Consider the following 22,942-nt stretch of genomic DNA (forward strand, 5'->3'; position numbering starts at 1 on the left):
TCCCACATGCTGACCTCATGTCTCCTACAAAGGAAATTACCTCAATAACAGCATTTTCGGCAGTTAAATGTAACAGCAAGACATTATATATACATAAAAAGCAATCTATTAATAGGGTTTTTGAACACTACCATTTGTTTACAAGCATAATATACGTACTTTTAGTTCATAGTTGACACAGTTTATTGGCAATCAACCAATCGGCGTTTCTCAACGAGTTCAAAGCATATGAATGCATTTAACTGGTATATACGACTTCACCACTGGTAATTACTACCTTTCCTTTTGGTTATGAATGCAGCATTATTGCCTCTCCTACACATGCGCATGGACCATCTGTGTGAAAACACTGTAGAGCTTTTTTGTGGGCGTAACATGGGCGGATACAAAATACAGTACATTTGGGCTCTGTTCGATTACTTTGAAGATGTATCCAACCTTTCTTCCTCGAGGTTTACATCTTCATATATAATGTCAATCAATGGTGCACACACGAATCGGTTTGAAAGCAGAAAGGTGAAAGTAAGGTTTCAACATATATCTCTCGCAGGTCTGTGATTGCGCCAACTAATGTATGGTTTGCTCAAAAGGAAGGACATTAAACGTTTTTCATTGGAGCCTGCTGAAAGCTTCTTCACGCCTACTTTACAGAAACTCGCTGTCTGCCTCAGCTTTCTGGTGGTCCATGCAAGGTAACGTAATGCTACTGTGAATTGGGACGCACCCTGTTCTTTGTTTATGTCTAGCTAGCTAGCGGTAAAGTAGGTTACTATTATAACGTTAGTTAGCAATGCATGTCGCCGAAACCTGTCCGTTTTTATTGAAATGTGTGTGACCCTACCAAGTATAACGATGTCACTTAATATTCAGCCAACAATTCAGTTCAGTCATTTCTTATTGCTACAGTAACTCATTTATTATGCTGACGTTAGCCTAGCCTACGAAGGCTAATCCTGTGTTAAACTATGCCCTCATCTTGGCAGCTGTGCTAATAATGACGTGTTTTTCATCTGTAGGTACACAATGTCCACCTCTGATCCAGTGGTTAGTGCTGCAGGTTCGGTGGTATCGGACCCTCAACACTCTCAGAAACTTCTCAAGGCCCTTCGCTCCTTATGGATAGAACAATGCTTCCAAGACGCAGTGTTAGTACTGGAAGGGGAAAAGATTCCAGTCCAGAAAAACATTTTGGCTGCGGCTAGTCCATATATCAGGTAATCACTATGGCTTTAGACATGCCATGGATTAAAAAAACATGTTGACAGGGCTAGTTATGTAACATTGTTTCCCAGCTGTCAAGGGTGTGTCCCACTCTGTGCTTGCAGACTGTCAGTGCCCTTTCCAGTCATTCTGATACAGTATTCTGACATCCCATAGAACAAAGCTGAACTACAACCCTCCAAAGGAAGATGGATCCATGTACACCATTGAGCTCCAGGGAATCTCTGTCACTATCATGAAGCAGATCTTGGACTACATCTTTAGTGGGGAGGTAAGCAGTATGCACATCTGTAGTAGGCCTACAGTAAAGTGAAAACAAGTGGGATGGGTCAGATTACTTAAAACTGACCAGTACATGTGACTCTTATACCGGTTTTTAAATTGCCAGTACTGATATTGTCCAGTAGGTTATTTGCCTAACTCTTGAGAGAATCCATATTCATATCTGTTTTAGAACTGTATAATATTCAAAAACATATTATGATACCTAGAACAATCCTAATGTTATACTTCTCCTTCCATCCCGCTCCTTGTTGTCTGTGTGTAGATCAGTCTGAGTGAGGACACCATTCAGGACATGGTCCAGGCCGCTGACCTGCTGCTCTTGACAGACCTGAAGTCCCTGTGCTGCCAGTTCCTGGAGAGCTGCATTGCTGCAGAGAACTGCATTGGGATCCGGCTTTTCTCTCTACATTACTGCCTGCACCATGTTCACCATGCTGCCACAGACTTCCTTCAGACACATTTCTGTGATGTGGCCGTCACGGAGGAGTTCAGGGAGTTACCTCCAGACCGGCTGTGCGAGATCCTGTCGATGGACAAGCTCAACGTGGGCAATGAGAAGCATGTCCTGGAGGCTGTGGTGCGCTGGCTTGGCCATGACCTGGAGGAACGGAGGGTGAGGGCCTGTTCTACTGCTAGGGTAGTGGTGGTCCTGCCCTTATTTCTGTCTGTTTGTATTTTTTTTATTTAACTAGACAAGTCAGTTAAGAACAAATTCTTATTTACAATAAAGGCCTACCTTGGCCAAACCCAGACGACGCTGGGCCAATTGTGCGCCGCCCTATGGGACTCCCAATCACGTCCGGATGTGATACAGCCGGATGTGATACAGACGTCTGCCTAAAGCATGGCTGTAGAATTACTACAATTATGGTCGAAGACTACTAAATAATTTGAAGGAACGTGTTTTTCGCACACAATTTGCCTATGCATTACTATTGGCCTTTCAGCTTTTTCAGCTTTCAGCCTTTCAGCTTTCTGTGTGTCCCCCCCCCCTTCCAGGTGCACATGAAAGAGGTGATGTCATCGGTGTGGATCCAGGGGCTGGACCAGGGTTACCTGAGGGAGCAGATGTTAGGAGAGCCCTTGATGAGGGAGGTGATCCGGGAGTACTGCAACGCTCCACTGGGCGGCGCAACACTGCAGGGCGAGGCTCTTCTAGCCGCCTTCAAACCTCGTGGCTACTCGGAGTGCATTGTCACTGTAGGGGGGGAGGAGAGAGTGTGAGTATCTTCTAAGTCTCTTACTCTGGGATGATGTCCAGACATAAATGTCTATGCTGTTGAATGTGTACAGTGCCTTCAGAAAGTATTAATACCCCTTAACTTATTTCACATTTTGTTGTGTTACAGCCTGAATTCAAAATGGATAACTTTTTTTTTTCTCTCACCCATCTACACACAATACCCCATAATAATGACAAAGTGAAAACATGTTTTTAGAAATGTTAGCAAATTCATGGTAAATGAATACAGAAATATCTTATTTACATAAGTATTCACACCCCTGAGTCAATCGTTTTTAGAAGCACCTTCGGCAGCGATTACAGCTGTGAGTCTTTCTGGGTAAGTCTCTAAGAGCTTTCCACACCTGGATTGCCATTATTCTTTATCAACATTCTTTAAGCTCTGTCAAATTCATCTCCCAGTGTCTGCTGGAAAGCAGACTGAACCAGGTTTTCCTCTAGGATTCTGCCCGTGCTTAGGTCCATTCCGTTTCTTTTTTATCCTGATTAACTCCCCAGTCCTTAACAATTATAAGCATACTCATAACATGATGCAGCCATCACTATGCTTGTACATATGGAGAGTGGTACTCATAACACTTTGTTTTCAGGGGAAAAAGTGAATTGCTTTGCTATATTATTTGCAGTGTTATTTTAGTGATGCATGTTTTGGAATATTTGTATTCTGTACAGGCATCTTCTTTTCACTCTGTCAATTAGGTTAGTATTGTGGAGTAACTACAATGTTGTTGATCCATCCTCAGTTTTTTCCTTTCACAGCCATTAAACTCTGTAACTGTTTTAAAGTCACCATTGGTATCATGGTGAAATCCCTGAGTGGTTTCCTTCCCCTCCGCCAACTGAGGTGGGAAGGATGCCTGTATCTTTGTAGTGAGTGGATGTATTGATCCACCATGTAAAGTGTAATTAATAACTTCACAATGCTCAAAGGGATATTCAATGTCTTCTTTTTATTTATCTACCAATGGGTGCATTGGAAAAGCTTCCTTGTCTGTCACTTGTTAAGAACATTTTTACTCCTGAACTTATTTAGGCTTGCCATAACATAGGGGGTTGAAATTTCAGCTTCCCATTTTAAATTAATTTATAAAAGTTTCCAAAAACATCATCATACTTTGACATTATGGGGTATTGTGTGTAGGACAGTGACAAAAAATCTAAATGTAATCAATTTTAAATTCAGGCTGTAACACAACGAAATGTGGAAAAAGTCAAGGGTGTAAATATTTTCTGAAGGCACTGTATATGAATCATACAATGTGGTCATAACACATTGATTCTCTTTGTGCACGTGCTTGATAGATAAACAGTTTGTAATGGAAATTCATGCAAAACATTCACATAACTGCAAGTTCTGCAAGTTATGACAAGCAAGAAGAGAATGTATTAAGGACAGGAAGGGGAAAAACTGAGAATAGTGTGTGGTTGATCTACAGATAGAGCACATAGAGATTGAGGAGACTCTAGACAAGTAAGTAAAGTTGAAGGGGTGTTCTGGTGACACATAGACAGAGGATGAGGTTAGAGAAGGAGCCAGTGTGTCAGAGATAAAAACCAACAGGACTGACCACAATTGACGTCCTGTTATCTGGTTCCTGTTTAGAACGAGGAAGCCGTCAGCCATGGTACGCTGCATGTGTCCACTCTATGACCCAAACCGCCAGCTGTGGATCGAGCTGGAACCAATGAGCATTGGGCGAATAGGGCATGGGGTGCTGGCAGCAGGTTGGTATTGGATCCAGACCCACTTTTACTGTTACATATGCACATACAGTGCAGTCTTCATGGCAGCTAATGATTAGTTGATAGCTCCAGCCAATTCTCATGTAAGGCAAACCCAACCTCGTCTTAGTAATCAACAATGGATTAACCCCATTCTTTGTCCTCTCAGAGGGCCATCTCTTTGTGATGGGTGGCATGGATGAAACCAAGACAGTCCTGAGCAGTGGAGAGAAATATGACCCAAACACAAACACTTGGACCCCCATTCCTTCCATGAAACAGGTATTCTACAGTACTACTCCACACAAAATTAAAAACTGCAATGTTTTTTTCTTTGCAATCCTTTCAACAGCACCATTCAACCCGCTTGTTTCATAGACATTTCAAGTGGTATCATCTGAAGTTCTAACTTTATTTAACTAGGCAAGTCAGTGAAGAACAAATTCTTATTTTCAATGACTGCCTAGGAACAGTGGGTTAACTGCCTGTTCAGGGGCAGAATGACAGATTTGTACTTTGTCAGCTCGGGGATTTGAACTTGCAACCTTTCGGTTACTCCAACGCTCTAACCACTAGGCTACCCTGCCGCCCCAACTTCAATTGGTTATGTAGACAAACACATTTTTTTTCTACTGAACTAAAGTGATTATTGTGGTATGTACATACATTACACTTTATTTAATCTATCAAATGTTCCATCTATCCATTTTACTTGTATACTCCCACTGGTAGCCATTTTTTGTTTTGTTCTTCTCTACCCTCCTAAAGTGTGTTGTAGTTCCAAGTGATGTCACCAGGGGTCAATGTTTCTCAGTATTATTGAGGCTTCTGCCATTTGCTTGCTCAGGCGAGGCAGAACTTTGGTGTTGCAGAGCTGGATGGGATGATCTATGTGTTGGGAGGAGAGGAAGAGGACATGGAGCTCCTGACTGTGGAGGTGTTCGACCCTCACTACAACACCTGGACCACCCAAACCAGCATGACCATGGTCCGCAAGGTGTGACATGACATGAACATTTCCGGCTTCCAACTGAAATGTATAACAAACACATTCACAAATTGCATCCTCTCCAAATCTCTCACCACTTGCCCAATGATCTCTCCTCTCCTCAGGTTGGCTGCTATGCCACCATGAAAAAGAAGATCTATGCCATGGGTGGTGGGTCATATGGAAAGCTGTACGACTCAGTAGAATCTTATGACCCAAAGACCCAGCAGTGGACTGCAATCTGCCCTTTGAAAGAGAGAAGGTACATAGTAAAGTCAGTAGTTTGAATATGAATATACATTATATGCAGTGGGGTTCGAAATTGAAACCCTTGATAAAAATGTGAAAAAATGACTATATAAAATAAGTACTGAGCTATATTATATGCAAAAAAAAGCATTTTATACTAATACAATTGCTCAGAGAAATGTATTTTGTTTAACAAGTAATATAGTTTTTTCTCTCCCATTTTCAATTACTTTCAATATCTCACTTTGTGAGGATAACAGCACTGACCCTTTTTCTAAAATGTTTTATGAGTTAGAGAACACATTGGGAGGATCATTGACCATTCCTCCATACAGAATCCTTCCAGATCCTTGATGTCCTTCGTCAACTGGTATGCATGGTCAAAAAGCTCAATTTTCATGTCATCCAACAAATGTAAATGCCTGGAGTTTGCTAAACGACATTGACACTTGGATTGGAACCAGTGCTTTGGTCAGATGCCATGAAAATAGAGCTCTTTGGCCACGCACACTAGTGGTGGGTTTGGCGTCGAAATGAGAATGCACGAGCAGAAAAGAACCCCATACCTACTGTAAAATATGGTGGTGGATCTTTGATGCTTTAGCATGTAAATCTTGGTGGGGGGGAAAAAAACATTAAGTGGGCTGCATGCCAGCAAAGCCACTAAACACTAAACAATACATTAACTGTACAAACTATGGCATAAGGGGACAACGAGCGGATAAGAGGCAATCAGTAATTTCGATTAAGACATTAATGAGGGAGCTAGGACGGATGTAGTCAATATAACTATTTGTTCAGCACTTTTGAAATGTACAGTGACAGAATTCAGAACATGGGCTGCTCTTACAGTATTCTCTCTGTACACCAAGTCAGAACCGTAGGATAAATAAAGGGGGCCTATAAGCAGACAATGAAAGCTCTTACAATATTCAATGATTGCATTTCTCAAAAACAGGTCATATGTGCACCACCAAGTCATAACAGTAGACAAAATTAGGAGGTGAAAATAGACCAAATTATTAGGGTGAGGCACATGGGCTACTAACAGCTTACTACACAACATACTCTTAGTATTACTTTCTTAGCTACAGTATACATATCTCCCTGGCATATTACATAATTTATGCAGCAACATACAGGACATTTATTGACTCACCTTGTTGTGCTGTGCTCACTTGAACAGGAAGGTGGCGCGGCCGTCCTTGGTGGACAAATTTTGTCATCAAACTCTGTCATTAGTCTGCCATTCTCTGGATTTATGGTGCTTTCAAGACAACTGGGAACTCAAAGAAAGAAAAACAAAAGTTGAATCATGACGATGTCAGTGATCTTCAGGTTGTTGCTATAGAAAAAGGCTTGAGTTCCCGATTTACAATTCCAAGTTGGATGAAATTTCAAAACGTATTTTCCCAGTCTTAGCTAGTTTTTCCCGAGTTCCCAGTTGTCTTGAACTTCCTAAAGTCAGATTTTGCAGTTCAGAGTTAACAGTTGTTTTGAGCGTGGCACAAATCATGATGACTGCTAGCTAAGATTGTGTAAGTATGTATGATGTTGACATGATCAGTCCAATCAAAGCTACTGTAGATGTGATTTGACATCATTTTATCTGTGGCCAAAGACATTGAGCCTTCTTGGATGGGCACTTCTAATGCAGCACCCAAGGGGCTAGAATTTTCGATGTCTACCCTTAGACTTGGCTCTGACGTAGTGTCCCCATGAGTGACAGAACACTGAGCCAATCACGGCGCAATGCTCCGTATTTTCTGCTGGCTTGCCCCACCAACACCAAAAGCACTGAGCTAGGCTGAAACACCTGCATTTTGGAGCTGCCTTACTCAAGAAAACAAAAAAGAGACCATGTTTGTATGCGGCTTAACTAACTCAATGATGTATATATATTTTTTACATTGTTTGCAAACTGATATGTGACACGTATTAATGGGTCTCTGCCCCACCTGCCCTGAATGATGCGTTGCCACTGGCTCAAAGTGTTTCCATTGCATTTTCAACTCTACCGGTAGTTTTGTTGCAGAAATGGTTGCGTTAAATAGCAAATATGCCTAGTCTGGTCTTGGCATGTGCGCTCTAGCCAACAGCTCACAGATACAGTGGGGGTAAGCTTGTCTACATGATGAGATTATGGATAAGTGCAAAAACGTTTTTATTTGCCAAAATGGCAGTCAAGCATCATTCATCATGCCACCAGAATGAGATCCTCAACATTTATTGGAAAGGAGCATCAAGTTCATATCATGCACTTTCACCACCCTGTGAAGTTCATATTAACTTATTTCATCTGTAGCCTAATTTAAACTGCATGGTTTCCCGAGTCGTAGTGGGAGGAGCACACACCATATCATCGCGTGACTACAACATCACATCGGTATGACGGTTATTATATCACTATTTACGCTTGGTTTCCATCACCATTTCTCACATTTATTTTACAGACCAAAAAATCTCATATTGTTGAACGAACAAATTATCTGTCTGCATCTATGAAACTGTACTGAAACTTCCTGTTTCCATCACAGCTGTCATAATTTTCTTTTATATGGTATAACTTTACTCGTATAAAAACTGTAGATGGAAACGTGGTTAGTAAGGTATTTAATTGTTACCCAGAAATTGTTTGATATTGATATAGAAATATCTGCATTGGGCCTTTTTTTAAGGGCAACGGCATCATTAACTTTACCCAGTACCAGGATATTTTAGCCAAAAACCTGGTTGTCTCTGCCAGGATGCTGAAACTTGGCTGCAAATGGATCTTCCAGCAAGAATATTACCCCAAGTATACATACAAATCCACAAAGAAATTGTTAATTGGCCACAAGATCAACATTTTGCAATGGCCATCTGTCTCCGGACTTGAAACCCATTGAAAACCTGTGGTTTGAATTGAAGAGGGCAGTCCATAAGTACAGAGGAAGGATATCAAGGATCTGGAAGGATTCTGTATGGAGGAATAGTCTAAGATCCCTTCCAATGTGTTCTACCACTCATAAAATATTTTACAAAAGGGCTCAGTGCTGTTATCCTCGCAAGGTGAAAACGGGAGTCAATAATTTTGACCCCTACCTTTTTGAGACTCATTATTGCTCATCTTTATCAAGGGTGTTAATTTATGACCCCACTGTGTGTGTATATACACTGCTCAAAAAAATAAAGGGAACACTTAAACAACACAATGTAACTCCAAGTCAATCACACCTCTGTGAAATCAAACTGTCCACTTAGGAAGCAACACTGATTGACAATAAATTTCACATGCTGTTGTGCAAATGGAATAGACAACAGGTGGAAATTATAGGCAATTTGCAAGACACCCCCAATAAAGGAGTGGTTCTGCAGGTGGGGACCACAGACCACTTCTCAGTTCCTATGCTTCCTGGCTGATGTTTTGGTCACTTTTGAATGCTGGCGGTGCTTTCACTCTAGTGGTAGCATGAGACAGAGTCTACAACCCACACAAGTGGCTCAGGTAGTGCAGCTCATCCAGGATGGCACATCAATGCGAGCTGTGGCAAGAAGGTTTGCTGTGTCTGTCAGCGTAGTGTCCAGAGCATGGAGGCGTTACCAGGACACAGGCCAGTACATCAGGAGACGTGGAGGAGGCCGTAGGAGGGCAACAACCCAGCAGCAGGACCGCTACCTCCGCCTTTGTGCAAGGAGGAGCAGGTGGAGCACTGCCAGAGCCCTGCAAAATGACCTCCAGCAGGCCACAAATGTGCATGTGTCTGCTCAAACGGTCAGAAACAGACTCTATGAGGGCCCGACGTCCACAGGTGGGGGTTGTGCTTACAGCCCAACACCGTGCAGGAGTTTTGGCATTTGGAGAGAACACCAAGATTGGCAAATTCGCCACTGGCGCCCTGTGCTCTTCACAGATGAAAGCAGGTTCACACTGAGCACGTGACAGACGTGACAGAGTCTGGAGACGCTGTGGAGAACGTTCTGCTGCCTGCAACATCCTCCAGCATGACCGGTTTAACAGTGGGTCAGTCATGGTGTGGGGTGGCATTTCTTTGGGTGGCCGCACAGCCCTCCATGTGCTCGCCAGAGGTAGCCTGACTGCCATTAGGTACCGAGATGAGATCCTCAGACCCCTTGTGAGACCATATGCTGGTGCGATTGGCCCTGGGTTCCTCCTAATGCAAGACAATGCTAGACCTCATGTGGTTGGAGTGTGTCAGCAGTTCCTGCAAGAGGAAGGCATTGATGCTATGGACTGACCCGCCCGTTCCCCAGACCTGAATCCAATTGAGCACATCTGGGACATCATGTCTCGCTCCATCCACCAACGCCACGTTGCACCACAGACTGTCCAGGAGTTGGCGGATGCTTTAGTCCAGGTCTGGGAGGAGATCCCTCAGGAGACCATCCGCCACCTCATCAGGAGCATGCCCAGGCGTTGTAGGGAGGTCATACAGGCACGTGGAGGCCACACACACTACTGAGCCTCATTTTGACTTGTTTTAAGGACATTACATCAAAGTTGGATCAGCCTGTAGTGTGGTTTTCCACTTTAATTTTGAGTGTGACTCCAAATCCAGACCTCCATGGGTTGATAAATTGGATTTCCATTGATCATTTTTGTGTGATTTTGTTGTCAGCATATTCAACTATGTAAAGAAAAAAGTATTTAATAAGATTATTTCTTTCATTCAGATCTCGTATGTGTTGTTTAAGTGTTCCCTTTATTTTTTTGAGCAGTGTGTATATATATATATATATATATATATATATATATATCACACATATTGCTCAAAAAAATAAAGGGAACACTAAAATAACACATCCTAGATCTGAATGAATGAAATAATCTTATTAAATACTTTTTTCTTTACATAGTTGAATGTGCTGACAACAAAATCACACAAAAATAATCAATGGAAATCCAATTTATCAACCCATGGAGGTCTGGTTTTGGAGTCACACTCAAAATTAAAGTGGAAAACCACACTACAGGCTGATCCAACTTTGATGTAATGTCCTTAAAACAAGTCAAAAGGAGGCTCAGTAGTGTGTGTGTGGCCTCCACGTGCCTGTATGACCTCCCTACAACGCCTGGGCATGCTCCTGATGAGGTGGCGGATGGTCTCCTGAGGGATCTCCTCCCAGACCTGGACTAAAGCATCCGCCAACTCCTGGACAGTCTGTGGTGCAACGTGGCGTTGGTGGATGGAGCGAGACATGATGTCCCAGATGTGCTCAATTGGATTCAGGTCTGGGGAACGGGCGGGCCAGTCCATAGCATCAATGCCTTCCTCTTGCAGGAACTGCTGACACACTCCAGCCACCTGAGGTCTAGCATTGTCTTGCATTAGGAGGAAGCCAGGGCCAACCACACCAGCATATGGTCTCACAAGGGGTCTGAGGATCTCATCTCGGTGCCTAACGGCAGTCAGGCTACCTCTGGCGAGCACATGGAGGGTTGTGCGGCCCCCCAAATAAATACCACCCCACACCATGACTGACCCACCGCCACCAAACCGGTCATGCTGGAGGATGTTGCAGGCAGCAGAACGTTCTCCACGGCGTCTCCAGACTCTGTCACGTCTGTCACATGTGCTCAGTGTGAACCTGCTTTCATCTGTGAAGAGCACAGGGCGCCAGTGGCGAATTTGCCAATCTTGGTGTTCTCTGGCAAATGCCAAACGTGCTGCACGGTGTTGGGCTGTAAGCACAACCCCCACCTGTGGCCGTCGCACCCTCATACCACCCTCATGGAGTCTGTTTCTGACCGTTTGAGCAGACACATGCACATTTGTGGCCTGCTGGAGGTCATTTTGCAGGGCTCTGGCAGTGCTCCACCTGCTCCTCCTTGCACAAAGGTGGAGGTAGCGGTCCTGCTGCTGGGTTGTTGCCCTCCTACGGCCTCCTCCACGTCTCCTGATGTACTGGCCTGTCTCCTGGTAGCGCCTCCATGCTCTGGACACTACGCTGACAGACACAGCAAACCTTCTTGCCACAGCTCGCATTAATGTGCCATCCTGGATGAGCTGCACAACCTGAGCCACTTGTGTGGGTTGTAGACTCCGTCTCATGCTACCACTAGAGTGAAAGCACCGCCAGCATTCAAAAGTTACCAAAACATCAGCCAGGAAGCATAGGAACTGAGAAGTGGTCTGTGGTCACCACCTGCACAACCACGCCTTTATTGGGGGTGTCTTGCTAATTGCCTATAATTGCCACCTGTTGTCTATTCCATTTGCACAACAGCATGTGAAATTTATTGTCAATCAGTGTTGCTTCTTAAGTGGACAGTTTGATTTCACAGAAGTGTGATTGACTTGGAGTTACATTGTGTTGTTTTAAGTGTTCCCTTTATTTTTTTGAACAGTGTATTTTACCTGTCAGATGTCAGGTTTTACTTTAGAAATGATTCAACTTTATTGTCCACATTTAGATGGAAAATAGCCTTTGGCTTCACCTCTCAAGTAACACATTTATACATTGTAATACAGTTTTTTTTATTGCTTTTGAACTATTTTCTAAACTCTTAGTACGAAACTCCAAACTGGTAAAACTTGTAACGCAGCCGTTCTTACATTCAAAACCTTTCATTGTGTATTCATTTTGTTTGTAGACATCTTTCACCACACAACCATTGATCCAAAATATTAGTTTACTGTGAAATATAATGAGTACATTGGTTTAATCACCAAAACACAACATAATGATATCTTCTCAATTTAGTTATTTTAACAACCAGTTAATCCAATAGCAAAACATGTAATGTAGTATGCTACAGTCCTGTAAATTACAGTACATTACACTGTTTTCACATTAGGCAATACACTTGCACCACTGAACATCAAATTTCCATCATCTCTATCCTATGTGTGATCGAAGGTGTGATCATCTTTCACAATTTTTATTTAACCTTTATTTAACCAGGAAGGGCTCATTTGAGATTTAAAATCTCTTTTTCAAGAGCGTCCTGGCCAAGATAGGCAGCACCAAGTCATTAAAAAAAATTACAGACAAACAACATGAAAAACTACAAATAATCTTGTAAAAACCATAGAATTCACAAGAGTATGACAAAATCAAAAACAGCAAATTAAAAACATTGACAGGTCAGGGACTCTCTCAAGATCATTCATCAGTGATTTAAAAATACCAATCGGGACAAGTTCTTCCAGTTTAAAAGTATTTTGTAAGGTGTTCCAAGACAATGGCGCAGAGGTCATAAAAGCCCTTTTACCAAATTCAGTTCGGACATTTGGAACAGTTAGCAGGATAAAGTCCAGGGAACGAAGGGAGTACCCACCACATTTCGGAACAATAAAAGTGCCCAAATAAAAAGGTAGTAAACCCCAAATGGGTTTGTAAATAAAAGAATACCAGAGACTGAGCCTACGAGTGACTAGAGAAGGCCAGCCAACCCTGGTATACAAAGTGCAGTGGTGCGTAAGGGTTTTGCAGTTTAAAATAAATCTCTTTGTGCCATGGTAAAGGGTGTCAATTGATCTCAAACACTGAGCGGAAACATACATATATAAAATATCCCCATAATCTAGTAGAGGCATAAATGTAGCTGATACTAATCTCCTTCTGGCTTCAAAAGAAAAACAGGCCTTATTCCCAAAATAAAATCCCAATTTCAGCTTCCATTTTTTTTGTAAGTTGTTGAATATGCAATTTAAAAGAGGCCGTCATCAATTAAAATTCCAAGATATTTATATGAGGTTACAGTCTCAATCTCATTGCCCTGAAAGGTAATAATAGGTGAAAAGTTCAGAGGTCTATTTCTTGCTTTAGAAAACACCATTAGTTTAGTTTTGTTGAGGATACGCTTCAATTGACACAAGGTATGTTGAACAGTATAAAAAGCAGTTTGCAAGTTCTGGAAAGCTTTTGTAAGAGACAAGGCACAACAGTAAATAACAGTATCATCAGCATAAAAATAAAGTTGTGCATTTTGGACAATTTTGTCTAAATTATTTATATAAATAGTGAATAAGAGAGGACCAAGTACAGAGCCTTGGGGCACACCATTACAGACAGACAATTTAACAGACATGAGCCCATCAAATTGAGTGCACTATCAGACAGATAGGTAGCAAACCATGCAACTGCATGCTCCGAAAGACCTACACTCGACAATCTCTGCCTTAGTATAGCATGATAAACTGTATCAAAAGCCTTAGAGAGATCAATAAAAGTGAGACACAGTGCTGTTTTTTTGTCAAGGGCTTCAGTGATATCATTTAAAACCTTCATGGCTGCTGTGCTATGCTTCTTCCTGAAGCCCGATTGGTACATTGATAAAATAGAGTTAGTAAATAAAAACTATTTTAGCTGTTCACTCACAAGGGTTTCAAGTATTTTCACCAGGGGTGACAGCTTTGAGATTGGCCTATAATTATTTAAAAGAGTTTGATCTCCCCCTTTTAAAAGTGGTAGGACAAATGCTGATTTCCAGATCTTTGGAATTTCATTACATTCCAGGGTTAGACTGATATGTAAGTGGTTCAGCTATGAAATCAGCTGCCAGATTTAAAAAGCAGGGATCCAGAAGATCAGGACCTGCAGGCTTTCTCTGATCTAAGGATTTCAGGGCTTTATGTACCAAATGCACTGAGAATGGCAAAAAGCAATAATCAATGTAATCAAATTAAAGAATGCAATGTAAACAATGTAATCAAATTAAAGAAACATCATGTTTAGCAGGCACTAGTTTGCAGCAAGCCTGTCTTGAGCAATTGGCCAAAGGTTCTCATCGAAATTGCAGTAAATATCCTCATTGTTCATGCACCTGAGGAAAACCCTTTTGGCATGGCGAGTCCAAGCCTGACATACACTGTAGGTCTGGATTGAAATCATTCCATGCCTCGTCCATGGCCTTTTGGATACATGTTTACAGTATAGGGGATGCATTTCTTTCTTGTTTTGGACTTTCTGGATTATTTGATATTGTAGTGACCTAGAAACACAAGCATTTCGCTGCAGCAACACCTGCTAATCTGTGTACACAAACCAATACACTTTGATTTGTTACATACGGTACATCTCTGATCTTGTCAGATATGATTTTACTTCACAGTAAGTTTACAATAGTCATCATAGTAGTACATTCGAGTATATGTCGTACTTTTTATGTTTATACTTTACAGACATACAGAACTATTCAAAGGTTTGGACAGACCTACTCATTCCAGGGTTTTTCTTTATTTTTACAATTTTTTTTGGTAAAATGATAGTGAAGACAAACTATGAAATAACACATATTTAATCATGTAGTAACCAAAAAAGTGTTTAAACAAATCAAAATATATTTTAGATTCTTCAAAGTAGCCACGCTTTGCCCAGATGACAGCTTTGCACATTCTTGGCATTCTCTCATCCAGCTTCATGAGGTAGTTATCTGGAATGCATTTCAATTAACATGTGTGCCTTGTTAATTTGTGGAATTTCTTTCCTTAATGCGTTTGAGCCAATCAGTTGTGCTGTGACAAGGTAGGGGTGGTATACAGAAGGTAGCCCTATTTGGTGAAAGACCAAGTCCATATTATGGCAAGAACAGCTCAAATAAGCAAAGAGAAATGACAGTCCATCATTACTTTAAGACATAAAGGTCAGTCAGTCCGGAAAATTTAAAGAACTTTGAACGTTTCTTTAATCGGCCTTCCCTGTAGCTCAGTAGGTAGAGCATGGTGTTTGCAACGCCAGGGTTGTGGGTTCGATTCCCACGGGGGGCCAGCACAGAAAAACAAAAATGTATGAAATGTATGCATTCACTACTGTAAGTCGCTCTGGATAAGAGCGTCTGCTAAATGACTAAAATGTAAATGTAAAATTGCAGTCGCAAAAACCATCAAGCGTATGATGAAACTGGCTTTCAGGAAAGACCCCGAGTTACCTCTGCTGCAGAGGATAAGTTCATTAGAGTTAACTGCACCTCAGATTGCAGCCCAAATAAAGGCTTCACGGAGTTCAAGTAACAGACACATCTCAACATCAACTGTTGAATCAGAACTGTTGAATTCAGACTGTGTGAATCAGGCATTCATGGTCGAATTGCTGAAACCACTACTAAAGGACACCAATAATAATAAGAAGAGACTTGCTTGGGCCAAGAAACACAAGCAATGGATATTAGACCGGTGGAAATCTGTCCTTTTGGTCTGATGAGTCAAAATTTGATATTTTTGGTTCCAACCGCCATGTTTTTGTGAGACGCAGAGAAGATGAACGGATGATATCGGCATGTCTGGTTCCCACTATGAAGCAAGGAGGAGGTGTGGGGGTGCTATTCTAGTGACACTGTCTGTGATTTATTTAGAATTCAAGGCACGCACACTTCACCAGCATTCTGCAGCGATACGCCATTCCATCTGCTTTGCGCTTAGTGGGACTATCATTTGTTTTTCAACAGGACAATGACCTAACACACCTCCAGGCAGTGGAAGGGCTGCATCAGATGACCTGGCCTCAACAATCAACTGACCTCAAACCAATTGAGATGGATATAGATGAGTTTGACCGCAGAGTGAAGGAAAAGCAGCCAACAGGTGCTCAGCATATGTGGGAACGCCTTCAAGACTCTTGGAAAAGCATTCCGGTGAAGCTGGTTGAGAGAATGCCAAGAGTGTGCAAAGCTGTCATCAAGGCAAAGGGTGGCTAATTTGAAGAATCTCAAATGTAAAATATATTTTGATTTGTTTAACACCTTTTTTGCTTACTAAATGATTCTGTCGTGTCTTTGGCATCATTAAAACTGAAGACATATTTATCAAATAACTCTAATTATTATTATGCGATTAACCTGATTAATCATGTAACTGTAATTAACTATGAAGTCGGGGGGGGGGTCAACTGAGGAGACACTACAGAGTTGAATATTATAACAATTGAAATGCTAATCCTTTGCACATGAACGCTCACTCATTCGGGAACAATTGCAATCAATATATATTTACGCTCAGTGTGTCGTCGGGATCTCTGTTGAAAAGTTTGTTTCTGTTGGAGAGTCTGTCCGCCCTCTCTCTCTGTCGTGGTTAGAATGGGTAGTTCAGAGTGACATTCATTAATGTCGTTATAGAATAGATGTGTTCGGCGGTTGTCGGTCTTCGCGTTCAATGATACCGAATTCCTAGCTGCAGACTAGTAATTAATATCAAAGACTTGTTCTTATTCTGTCGGTATCGATAGTTTAAGAGTTTAACCACGTGGTATGGTTAAAAGTTCAGCAAGAGGTAAGCTGGTCTCCAACCTTTAGCCATCTCGTAATTGAGGTACGCTCGGTCTGGTGATATAAAACCCCCACCTTGGTTTTCTTCGGGACATAGAAAAAGGCTGTCTCATGACACCAGGTCCTGTCTGTGTCCCTGGGGGCGGTCCTCTGATTTAGTTAAGACTCCAAAGGGAATTGGAGTTTCGTTCATTAACCTGTTGAGGACAGACGTTCCGCTAGCGGAACCCCGTTCCGCCTGCGGAACCCCTAGCCAACAGCCAATGGTATCGCACGGCGCGAAATACAAAACCAACTAAAATACCACAATTCAATTTTCTCAAACAATCAACTATTTTACACCATTTTAAAGATAAGACTCTCGTTAATCTAACCACATTGTCTGATTTCAAAAAGGCTTTACAGCGAAAGCAAAACATTATATTATGTTAGGAGAGTACATAGACACAAATAATCACACAGCCATTTTCCAAGCAAGCATATATGTCACATAAATCAAAACCACAGCTAAAATCAAAACCACAGCTAAATGCAGCACTAACCTTTGATAATCTTCATCAGATGACACTCCTAGGACATTATGTTATACAATACATGCATGTTTTGTTCAATCAAGTTCATATTTATATCAAAAACCAGCTTTTTACATTAGCATGTGATGTTCAGAACTAGCATACCCACCGAAAACTTCCGGTGAATTTACTAAATTACTCATGATAAACGTTGACAAAATACATAACAATTATTTTAAGAATTATAGATACTGAACTCCTTTATGCAATCGCTATGTCCGATTTTAAAATAGCTTTTCGGCGAAAGCACATTTTGCAATATTCTGAGTACATAGCTCGACCATCACGGCTAGCTATTTTGACATCCGCCAGCTTCGGGGTCACCTAAACTCAGAATTACTATTAGAAAAATTGGATTACCTTTGCTGTTCTTCGTCAGAATGCACTCCCAGGGCTTCTACTTCAACAACAAATGTTGTTTTCGTTCCAAATAATCCATAGTTATCCTAATACCTCCGTTTTGTTCGTGCGTTCAGGTCACTATCCGAAGGGTAACGTGCGAGCGCATTTCGTGACAATTTTTTTTTTAAATATTCCATTACCGTACTTTAGAAGCATGTCAAACGTTGTTTAAAATCAATTTTTATGCTATTTTTCTCGTAAAATAGCGATAATATTCCAACCGGGCGACGTTGTATTCATTCAAAGACTGAAAGAAAAAAATGGAGAAGTCTCGTGAACGCGCATCTCCAGTCTCACTGTCCCCGACAGCAGACACCCCATTCCACTTTCTGGCGGCTTTAGAGAGCCAATGGAAGCCTTAGAAAGTGTCACGTTACAGCACAGATGCTGTAATGTCGATAGAGATGCAACAGAAGGACAACAAATTGTCAGACAGGGCACTTCCTGTATGGAATCTTCTCAGGTTTTGGCCTGCCATATGAGTTCTGTTATACTCACAGACACCATTCAAACAGTTTTAGAAACTTTAGAGTGTTTTCTATCCAAATCTACTAATTATATGCATATTCTAGTTTCTGGGCAGAAGTAGTAACCAGATTAAATCGGGTAAGTTTTTTATCCGGCCGTGAAAATACTGCCCCCTATCCCAAAGAAGTTAAACAGTCCAAAATCACATTACACAAATTCACAAACAGTTCCATCCTTATTCATTAATTTTATACAACCATTTAGATGTAAGTCTCATACCTGAGACTCTTCTATAAACATGATTATGGTAATGTGGCCGTATTGTCTCTTGTGAGTTTCACAAAATTGTACCAAACGGACCAGTTCGTTGCTGGATTCTTCACCGATCTTTTATACCTTCTCCAGAACATAAATGTCGTTCGGTTCTCCAGTTCTGTGAGGTGGAATAACTCCTTTGTTCTCTCTATACTGGGGCCATGAGGAGAGGGTCTCCTCGTAGGAATTTACGACCGCTCTTCCAGAGCCTAGTGTCAGAAGTATAGCGGTCGGGGGATGGTGCTCGCAGTGTCCAAAGAGGGCAACGTCATGACAATTCCATATGTGTATTTCATAGATTTGATGTCTTCACTATTAGTCTACAATGTAGAAAATAGTAAAAATAAAGAAACTGATACTGACTGATACTGTTCATTTTCATGAATACATTTTTGCCGCATAGAAAGCGGTAACAGTGCACCAAGTCTGGAACCAACAGGACTCTGAACAACTTCTAACCCCCCGAAGCCATAAGATTTCTAAACAACATTGCTAAATATCTAATCAAATTGCTACTCGGACCTCCTGCGTTGACCCTTTTTTTGCACTAACTCTCTTGCACTAACTAACTCTATGCACCCACACTGGACTTTACCCACACTAGACTTTACCCACACAGGACTTTACCCACACACTCATACATACTGACACCACAACACACACACTTTCACACTCACCACATACGCTGCTACAACTGTCTATTATCTATCCTGTTGTCTAGTCACTTTACCGCTACCTATATGTACAGTACGTAGCTACTTAAATTACCTTGTACCCCTGTATATCGACTCGGTACTGGTACTCCTTGTATACTGATTGAACAAAACATTAGGAACATCTGCTCTTTCCAGCACATAGACTGACCAAGTGAAAGCTATTATCCCTTATTGATGTCACTTGTTAAATCCACTTCAATCACTGTAGATGAAGGGGAGGAGACAGGTTAATTAAAGACGGGTTTTTACGCCTTGAGACAATTGAGACATGGATTATGTATGTGGGCCATTCAGAGGGTGAATGGGCAAGACAAAAATGTAAGTGCCTTTGAACAGGGTATGTTAGTAGGTGCCAGGCGCACCGGTTTGAGTGTGTCAGGAACTGCAACGCTGCTGGGTTTTTCATGCTCAGCAGTTTCCTGTGTGTATCAAGAATAGTCCACCACCTAAAGGACATCCAGCCAACCTGACAACTGTGGGAAGCATTGGAGTCAACATGGGCCAGCATCCCTGTAGAATGCTTTTGACACCAGAGTCCATGCTCCGACGAATTGAGGCTGTTCTGAGGGCAAAAGGGGCTTCAACTCAATATTAGGAAGGTGTTTCTGTTTTGTACACTCAGTGTATATAACCACGTTATTTTTTACTCTGTATATAGCCATGGTATTTTTACTCGTCATTTTTATTATTCACTGTGTATTTATTCCTCGTGTTACTTTATTTTTTTATTCGATTTTCTATCTTATCTTTAACTCTGCATTGTTGGAAAAGGACCCGTAAGTAAACATTTTCACCTGTTGTCTACGAAGCATGTGACAAATAACATTTTATTTGAACTAAGAGTTGTGAAGCAGTTCCACATACTTTAAAAAATTGTACCAAAGTGATTAATAAACTAACAGTGAACAATTGCATGCACTTATTATACTGACTATATATTAGGTTAGATTACATAACTGCATTCTGTCTATTGTATTTCCACCCAAGAGGTCGAGAATAAGGTCAGAAGCATAGCTGCGTCCCCAGATGAACTCGTATTTTTAAAGTAGAATTTTCATCCCTTCAAAGACCACAGAAGATGAATGTTACACAAAGTCTCCTGTGGTGGATTTGTTTAGTGTTGGTGTTCTTAATGCTTTTGATGAGTGACCCCTGACCTGATGTTACGGTGGGGATGTCTCTGCCTGCAGGTTTGGCTCAGTGGCGTGTGGTGTGGGTCAGGAGCTCTATGTGTTTGGAGGCGTGAGGAGCCGTGACTCAGACAACCCAGAATCCAGCCCCATGACCACCTGCAAGTCCGAGTTTTTCCATGATGAGATGAAAAGGTCAATAATAGGGCTTACTTTGATCAAATACGTCCTTGTTTTCATTCATGCTTTAGCCAGAACGATTATAGACTGGGTGTATCCTTGTTACCTAAAGACGAAGAGACCTTATATTTACTGTGTTTGTAGATTATCAACATCTTTCAATCGTTTTTTTTTTTTTTTTTTGCCCAACCACACTGTGTCCAGATGGATATACCTGGACGACCAGAATCTCTGTGTTCAGACCAGTTCCTCCTTTGTGTATGGAGCTGTCCCCATTGGAGTCAGCATTTATGTGGTGGGAGACCTAGACACTGGTGAGTTAAAGGCTGTGCCAATAGAATGTAAATATTATGATATGTTATGTAATGGACTCCTGAAGCATATTACAACAACTTGGCAAGTATTCGCAAATACAAGTTACTGTATGTGTGTACTGTGTGTATACATTCTCTAAAGGGGGCTGTGTGTGTGTGTACAGCTGGCAATCCCCTGAGGGCAATATCAATATATATTTTCCTCCCTCTGTGTAGGTACAACCTATGACTATGTGAGGGAATTCCGTCGCAGCTCGGGGACGTGGCACCGCACCAAGCCCATGCTGACATCTGATCTGTGCAAGACGGGCTGTGCAGCCCTGCGCATCGCTAACTGCAAACTGTTCCGTCTGCAGCTGAAGCAGGGCCTGTTTAGACACAGGGTCCCATCATCATAGAAAGCACCTAAAGGAGTGGCATTGTCTCCACACTCATCTTTTGGCTATGGGCACAGCAATGGGAGAAGAATGGAGGTTGAAGAAGGGAACCTCCAATGGGGATGTTTGGAGTATTTGTCTGCATATTTTGCTGGCTTTCTTAGGGTTCATTGGGGTATTATTGTATGAGCTTGAAGAGGGATCACTTTTTAAACATGGCCTTATTTCATTGCAATTTAACAGTGGGAATGATTTGTAAATAGATTTTACTGACATTCCCCATTTGCTTTTTATGTTTACTACATTTTTGCTGCTGCTTGGTGGGTTTTAGAGAATGTAACACTAATTTTAAGGGGTGAAGAGGAAGAATTACATTTTAGCAGACACGCTTATCCAGAGCCACTTACAGGAGCAATTAGATTAAAGTGCCTTGTTCAAGGGCACATCTACAACTTTTTCACCTAGTCGGCTCAATAATTCAAACCAGCAACCTTTCACTTAACCGCTAGGCTACCTGCCGCCTAGTAGTACTGTCATTTGTAATCACCTAGCCTGCCATTTTTAAGGAAAATCTAGACCCATGTCTAACACTGTATTTTTTTTATTTGTATGAGTCAGTGAATGTCAACTAGAGATGCATAACTAGATTCACAAAAGGACAAATGCTGTTTTTGGCCTATGACAACTAGAGATACACAAGGAGACTTGTAAAATAACAGATGTGGTTTTAGTTGTTCCCTTAGCTAAGGGACTTGTGGCCTATAAAATAATCTTTACTCAAAATCTCAACTTAAAATAGACTCTTTTTAAATAGACAGTTTATAGTGCTTAATGCCAGAAGCTGGAGCATAGCACATATTGCAATGGTTACTGGTGATATACTGTATATACTGAGTGTATAAAACATTATGAACACCTGCTCTTTCCACAACATAGACTGACCAGGTGAAAGCTATGATCCCTTATTGATGTCACCTGTTAAATCCACTTAAATACGTGTAGATGAAGGGGAGGAGACAGGTTAAAGAAGGATTTTTTTTCAAGCTTTGAGACAGTTCAGACATGGATTGTGTATGTGTGCCATTCAGAGGGTGAATGGGCAAGACAAAGGATTTAAGTGCTTTTGAACAGGGTATGGTAGAAGGTGCCAGGCACACCAGTTTAAGTGGGTCGAGAACTGCAACGCTGCTGGCTTTTTCACACTCAACAGTTTCCAGGCCTATCAAGAATGGTCGACCACCGAAAGGACATCCAGCCAACTTGACACAACTGTGGGAAGCATTGGTGTCAACATGTGCCAGGGTCCCTGTGAAATGCTTTCGACACCTTGTAGTTCATGCCCCGACGAATTGAGGCTGTTCTGAGGGCAAAGGGGGGTGCAACTCAATATTAGGTGTTCCTAATGTTTTGTGCACTGTGTGTATATATAAACGGTACTGTATCCTAAGTGAAATCTCTTCATGACATAAATGTAAGGCTGAGTTAAGCTTTTTCCTGCAGTGCCATTGGTTTCTCTTCAACCAAGCACTCCAGGAACAGCGTGGGTCAGAAATA

General features: G+C 41.6%; 1 protein-coding gene across 5 annotated transcripts; it reads left to right on the plus strand.

Annotated features, from left to right (window-relative positions):
* Window positions 1-380: 380 nt before the first annotated feature.
* On the plus strand, window positions 381-22,171 carry LOC106573688 (gigaxonin). 5 transcript variants are annotated; one of them, XM_014148959.2, is made up of 12 exons: window positions 381-692; window positions 1,017-1,214; window positions 1,378-1,492; window positions 1,769-2,119; window positions 2,506-2,726; window positions 4,353-4,474; window positions 4,641-4,753; window positions 5,319-5,468; window positions 5,585-5,721; window positions 20,578-20,712; window positions 20,902-21,011; window positions 21,228-22,171. In XM_014148959.2, the coding sequence occupies exons 1-12, from the start codon at window positions 571-573 to the stop codon at window positions 21,407-21,409; spliced, it is 1,956 nt and encodes a 651-aa protein (XP_014004434.1). In that variant the 5' UTR covers window positions 381-570; the 3' UTR covers window positions 21,410-22,171. The 5 variants fall into 5 exon arrangements, with proteins under 5 accessions (XP_014004434.1, XP_014004437.1, XP_014004438.1 ...); XM_014148962.2 differs by lacking the exon at window positions 381-692 and adding an exon at window positions 697-827; XM_014148963.2 differs by lacking the exon at window positions 381-692 and adding an exon at window positions 697-756.
* Window positions 22,172-22,942: the final 771 nt, after the last annotated feature.

The sequence above is a fragment of the Salmo salar genome, chromosome ssa16, assembly GCF_905237065.1.
Source record: "Salmo salar chromosome ssa16, Ssal_v3.1, whole genome shotgun sequence".
Lineage (NCBI taxonomy): Eukaryota > Metazoa > Chordata > Actinopteri > Salmoniformes > Salmonidae > Salmo > Salmo salar.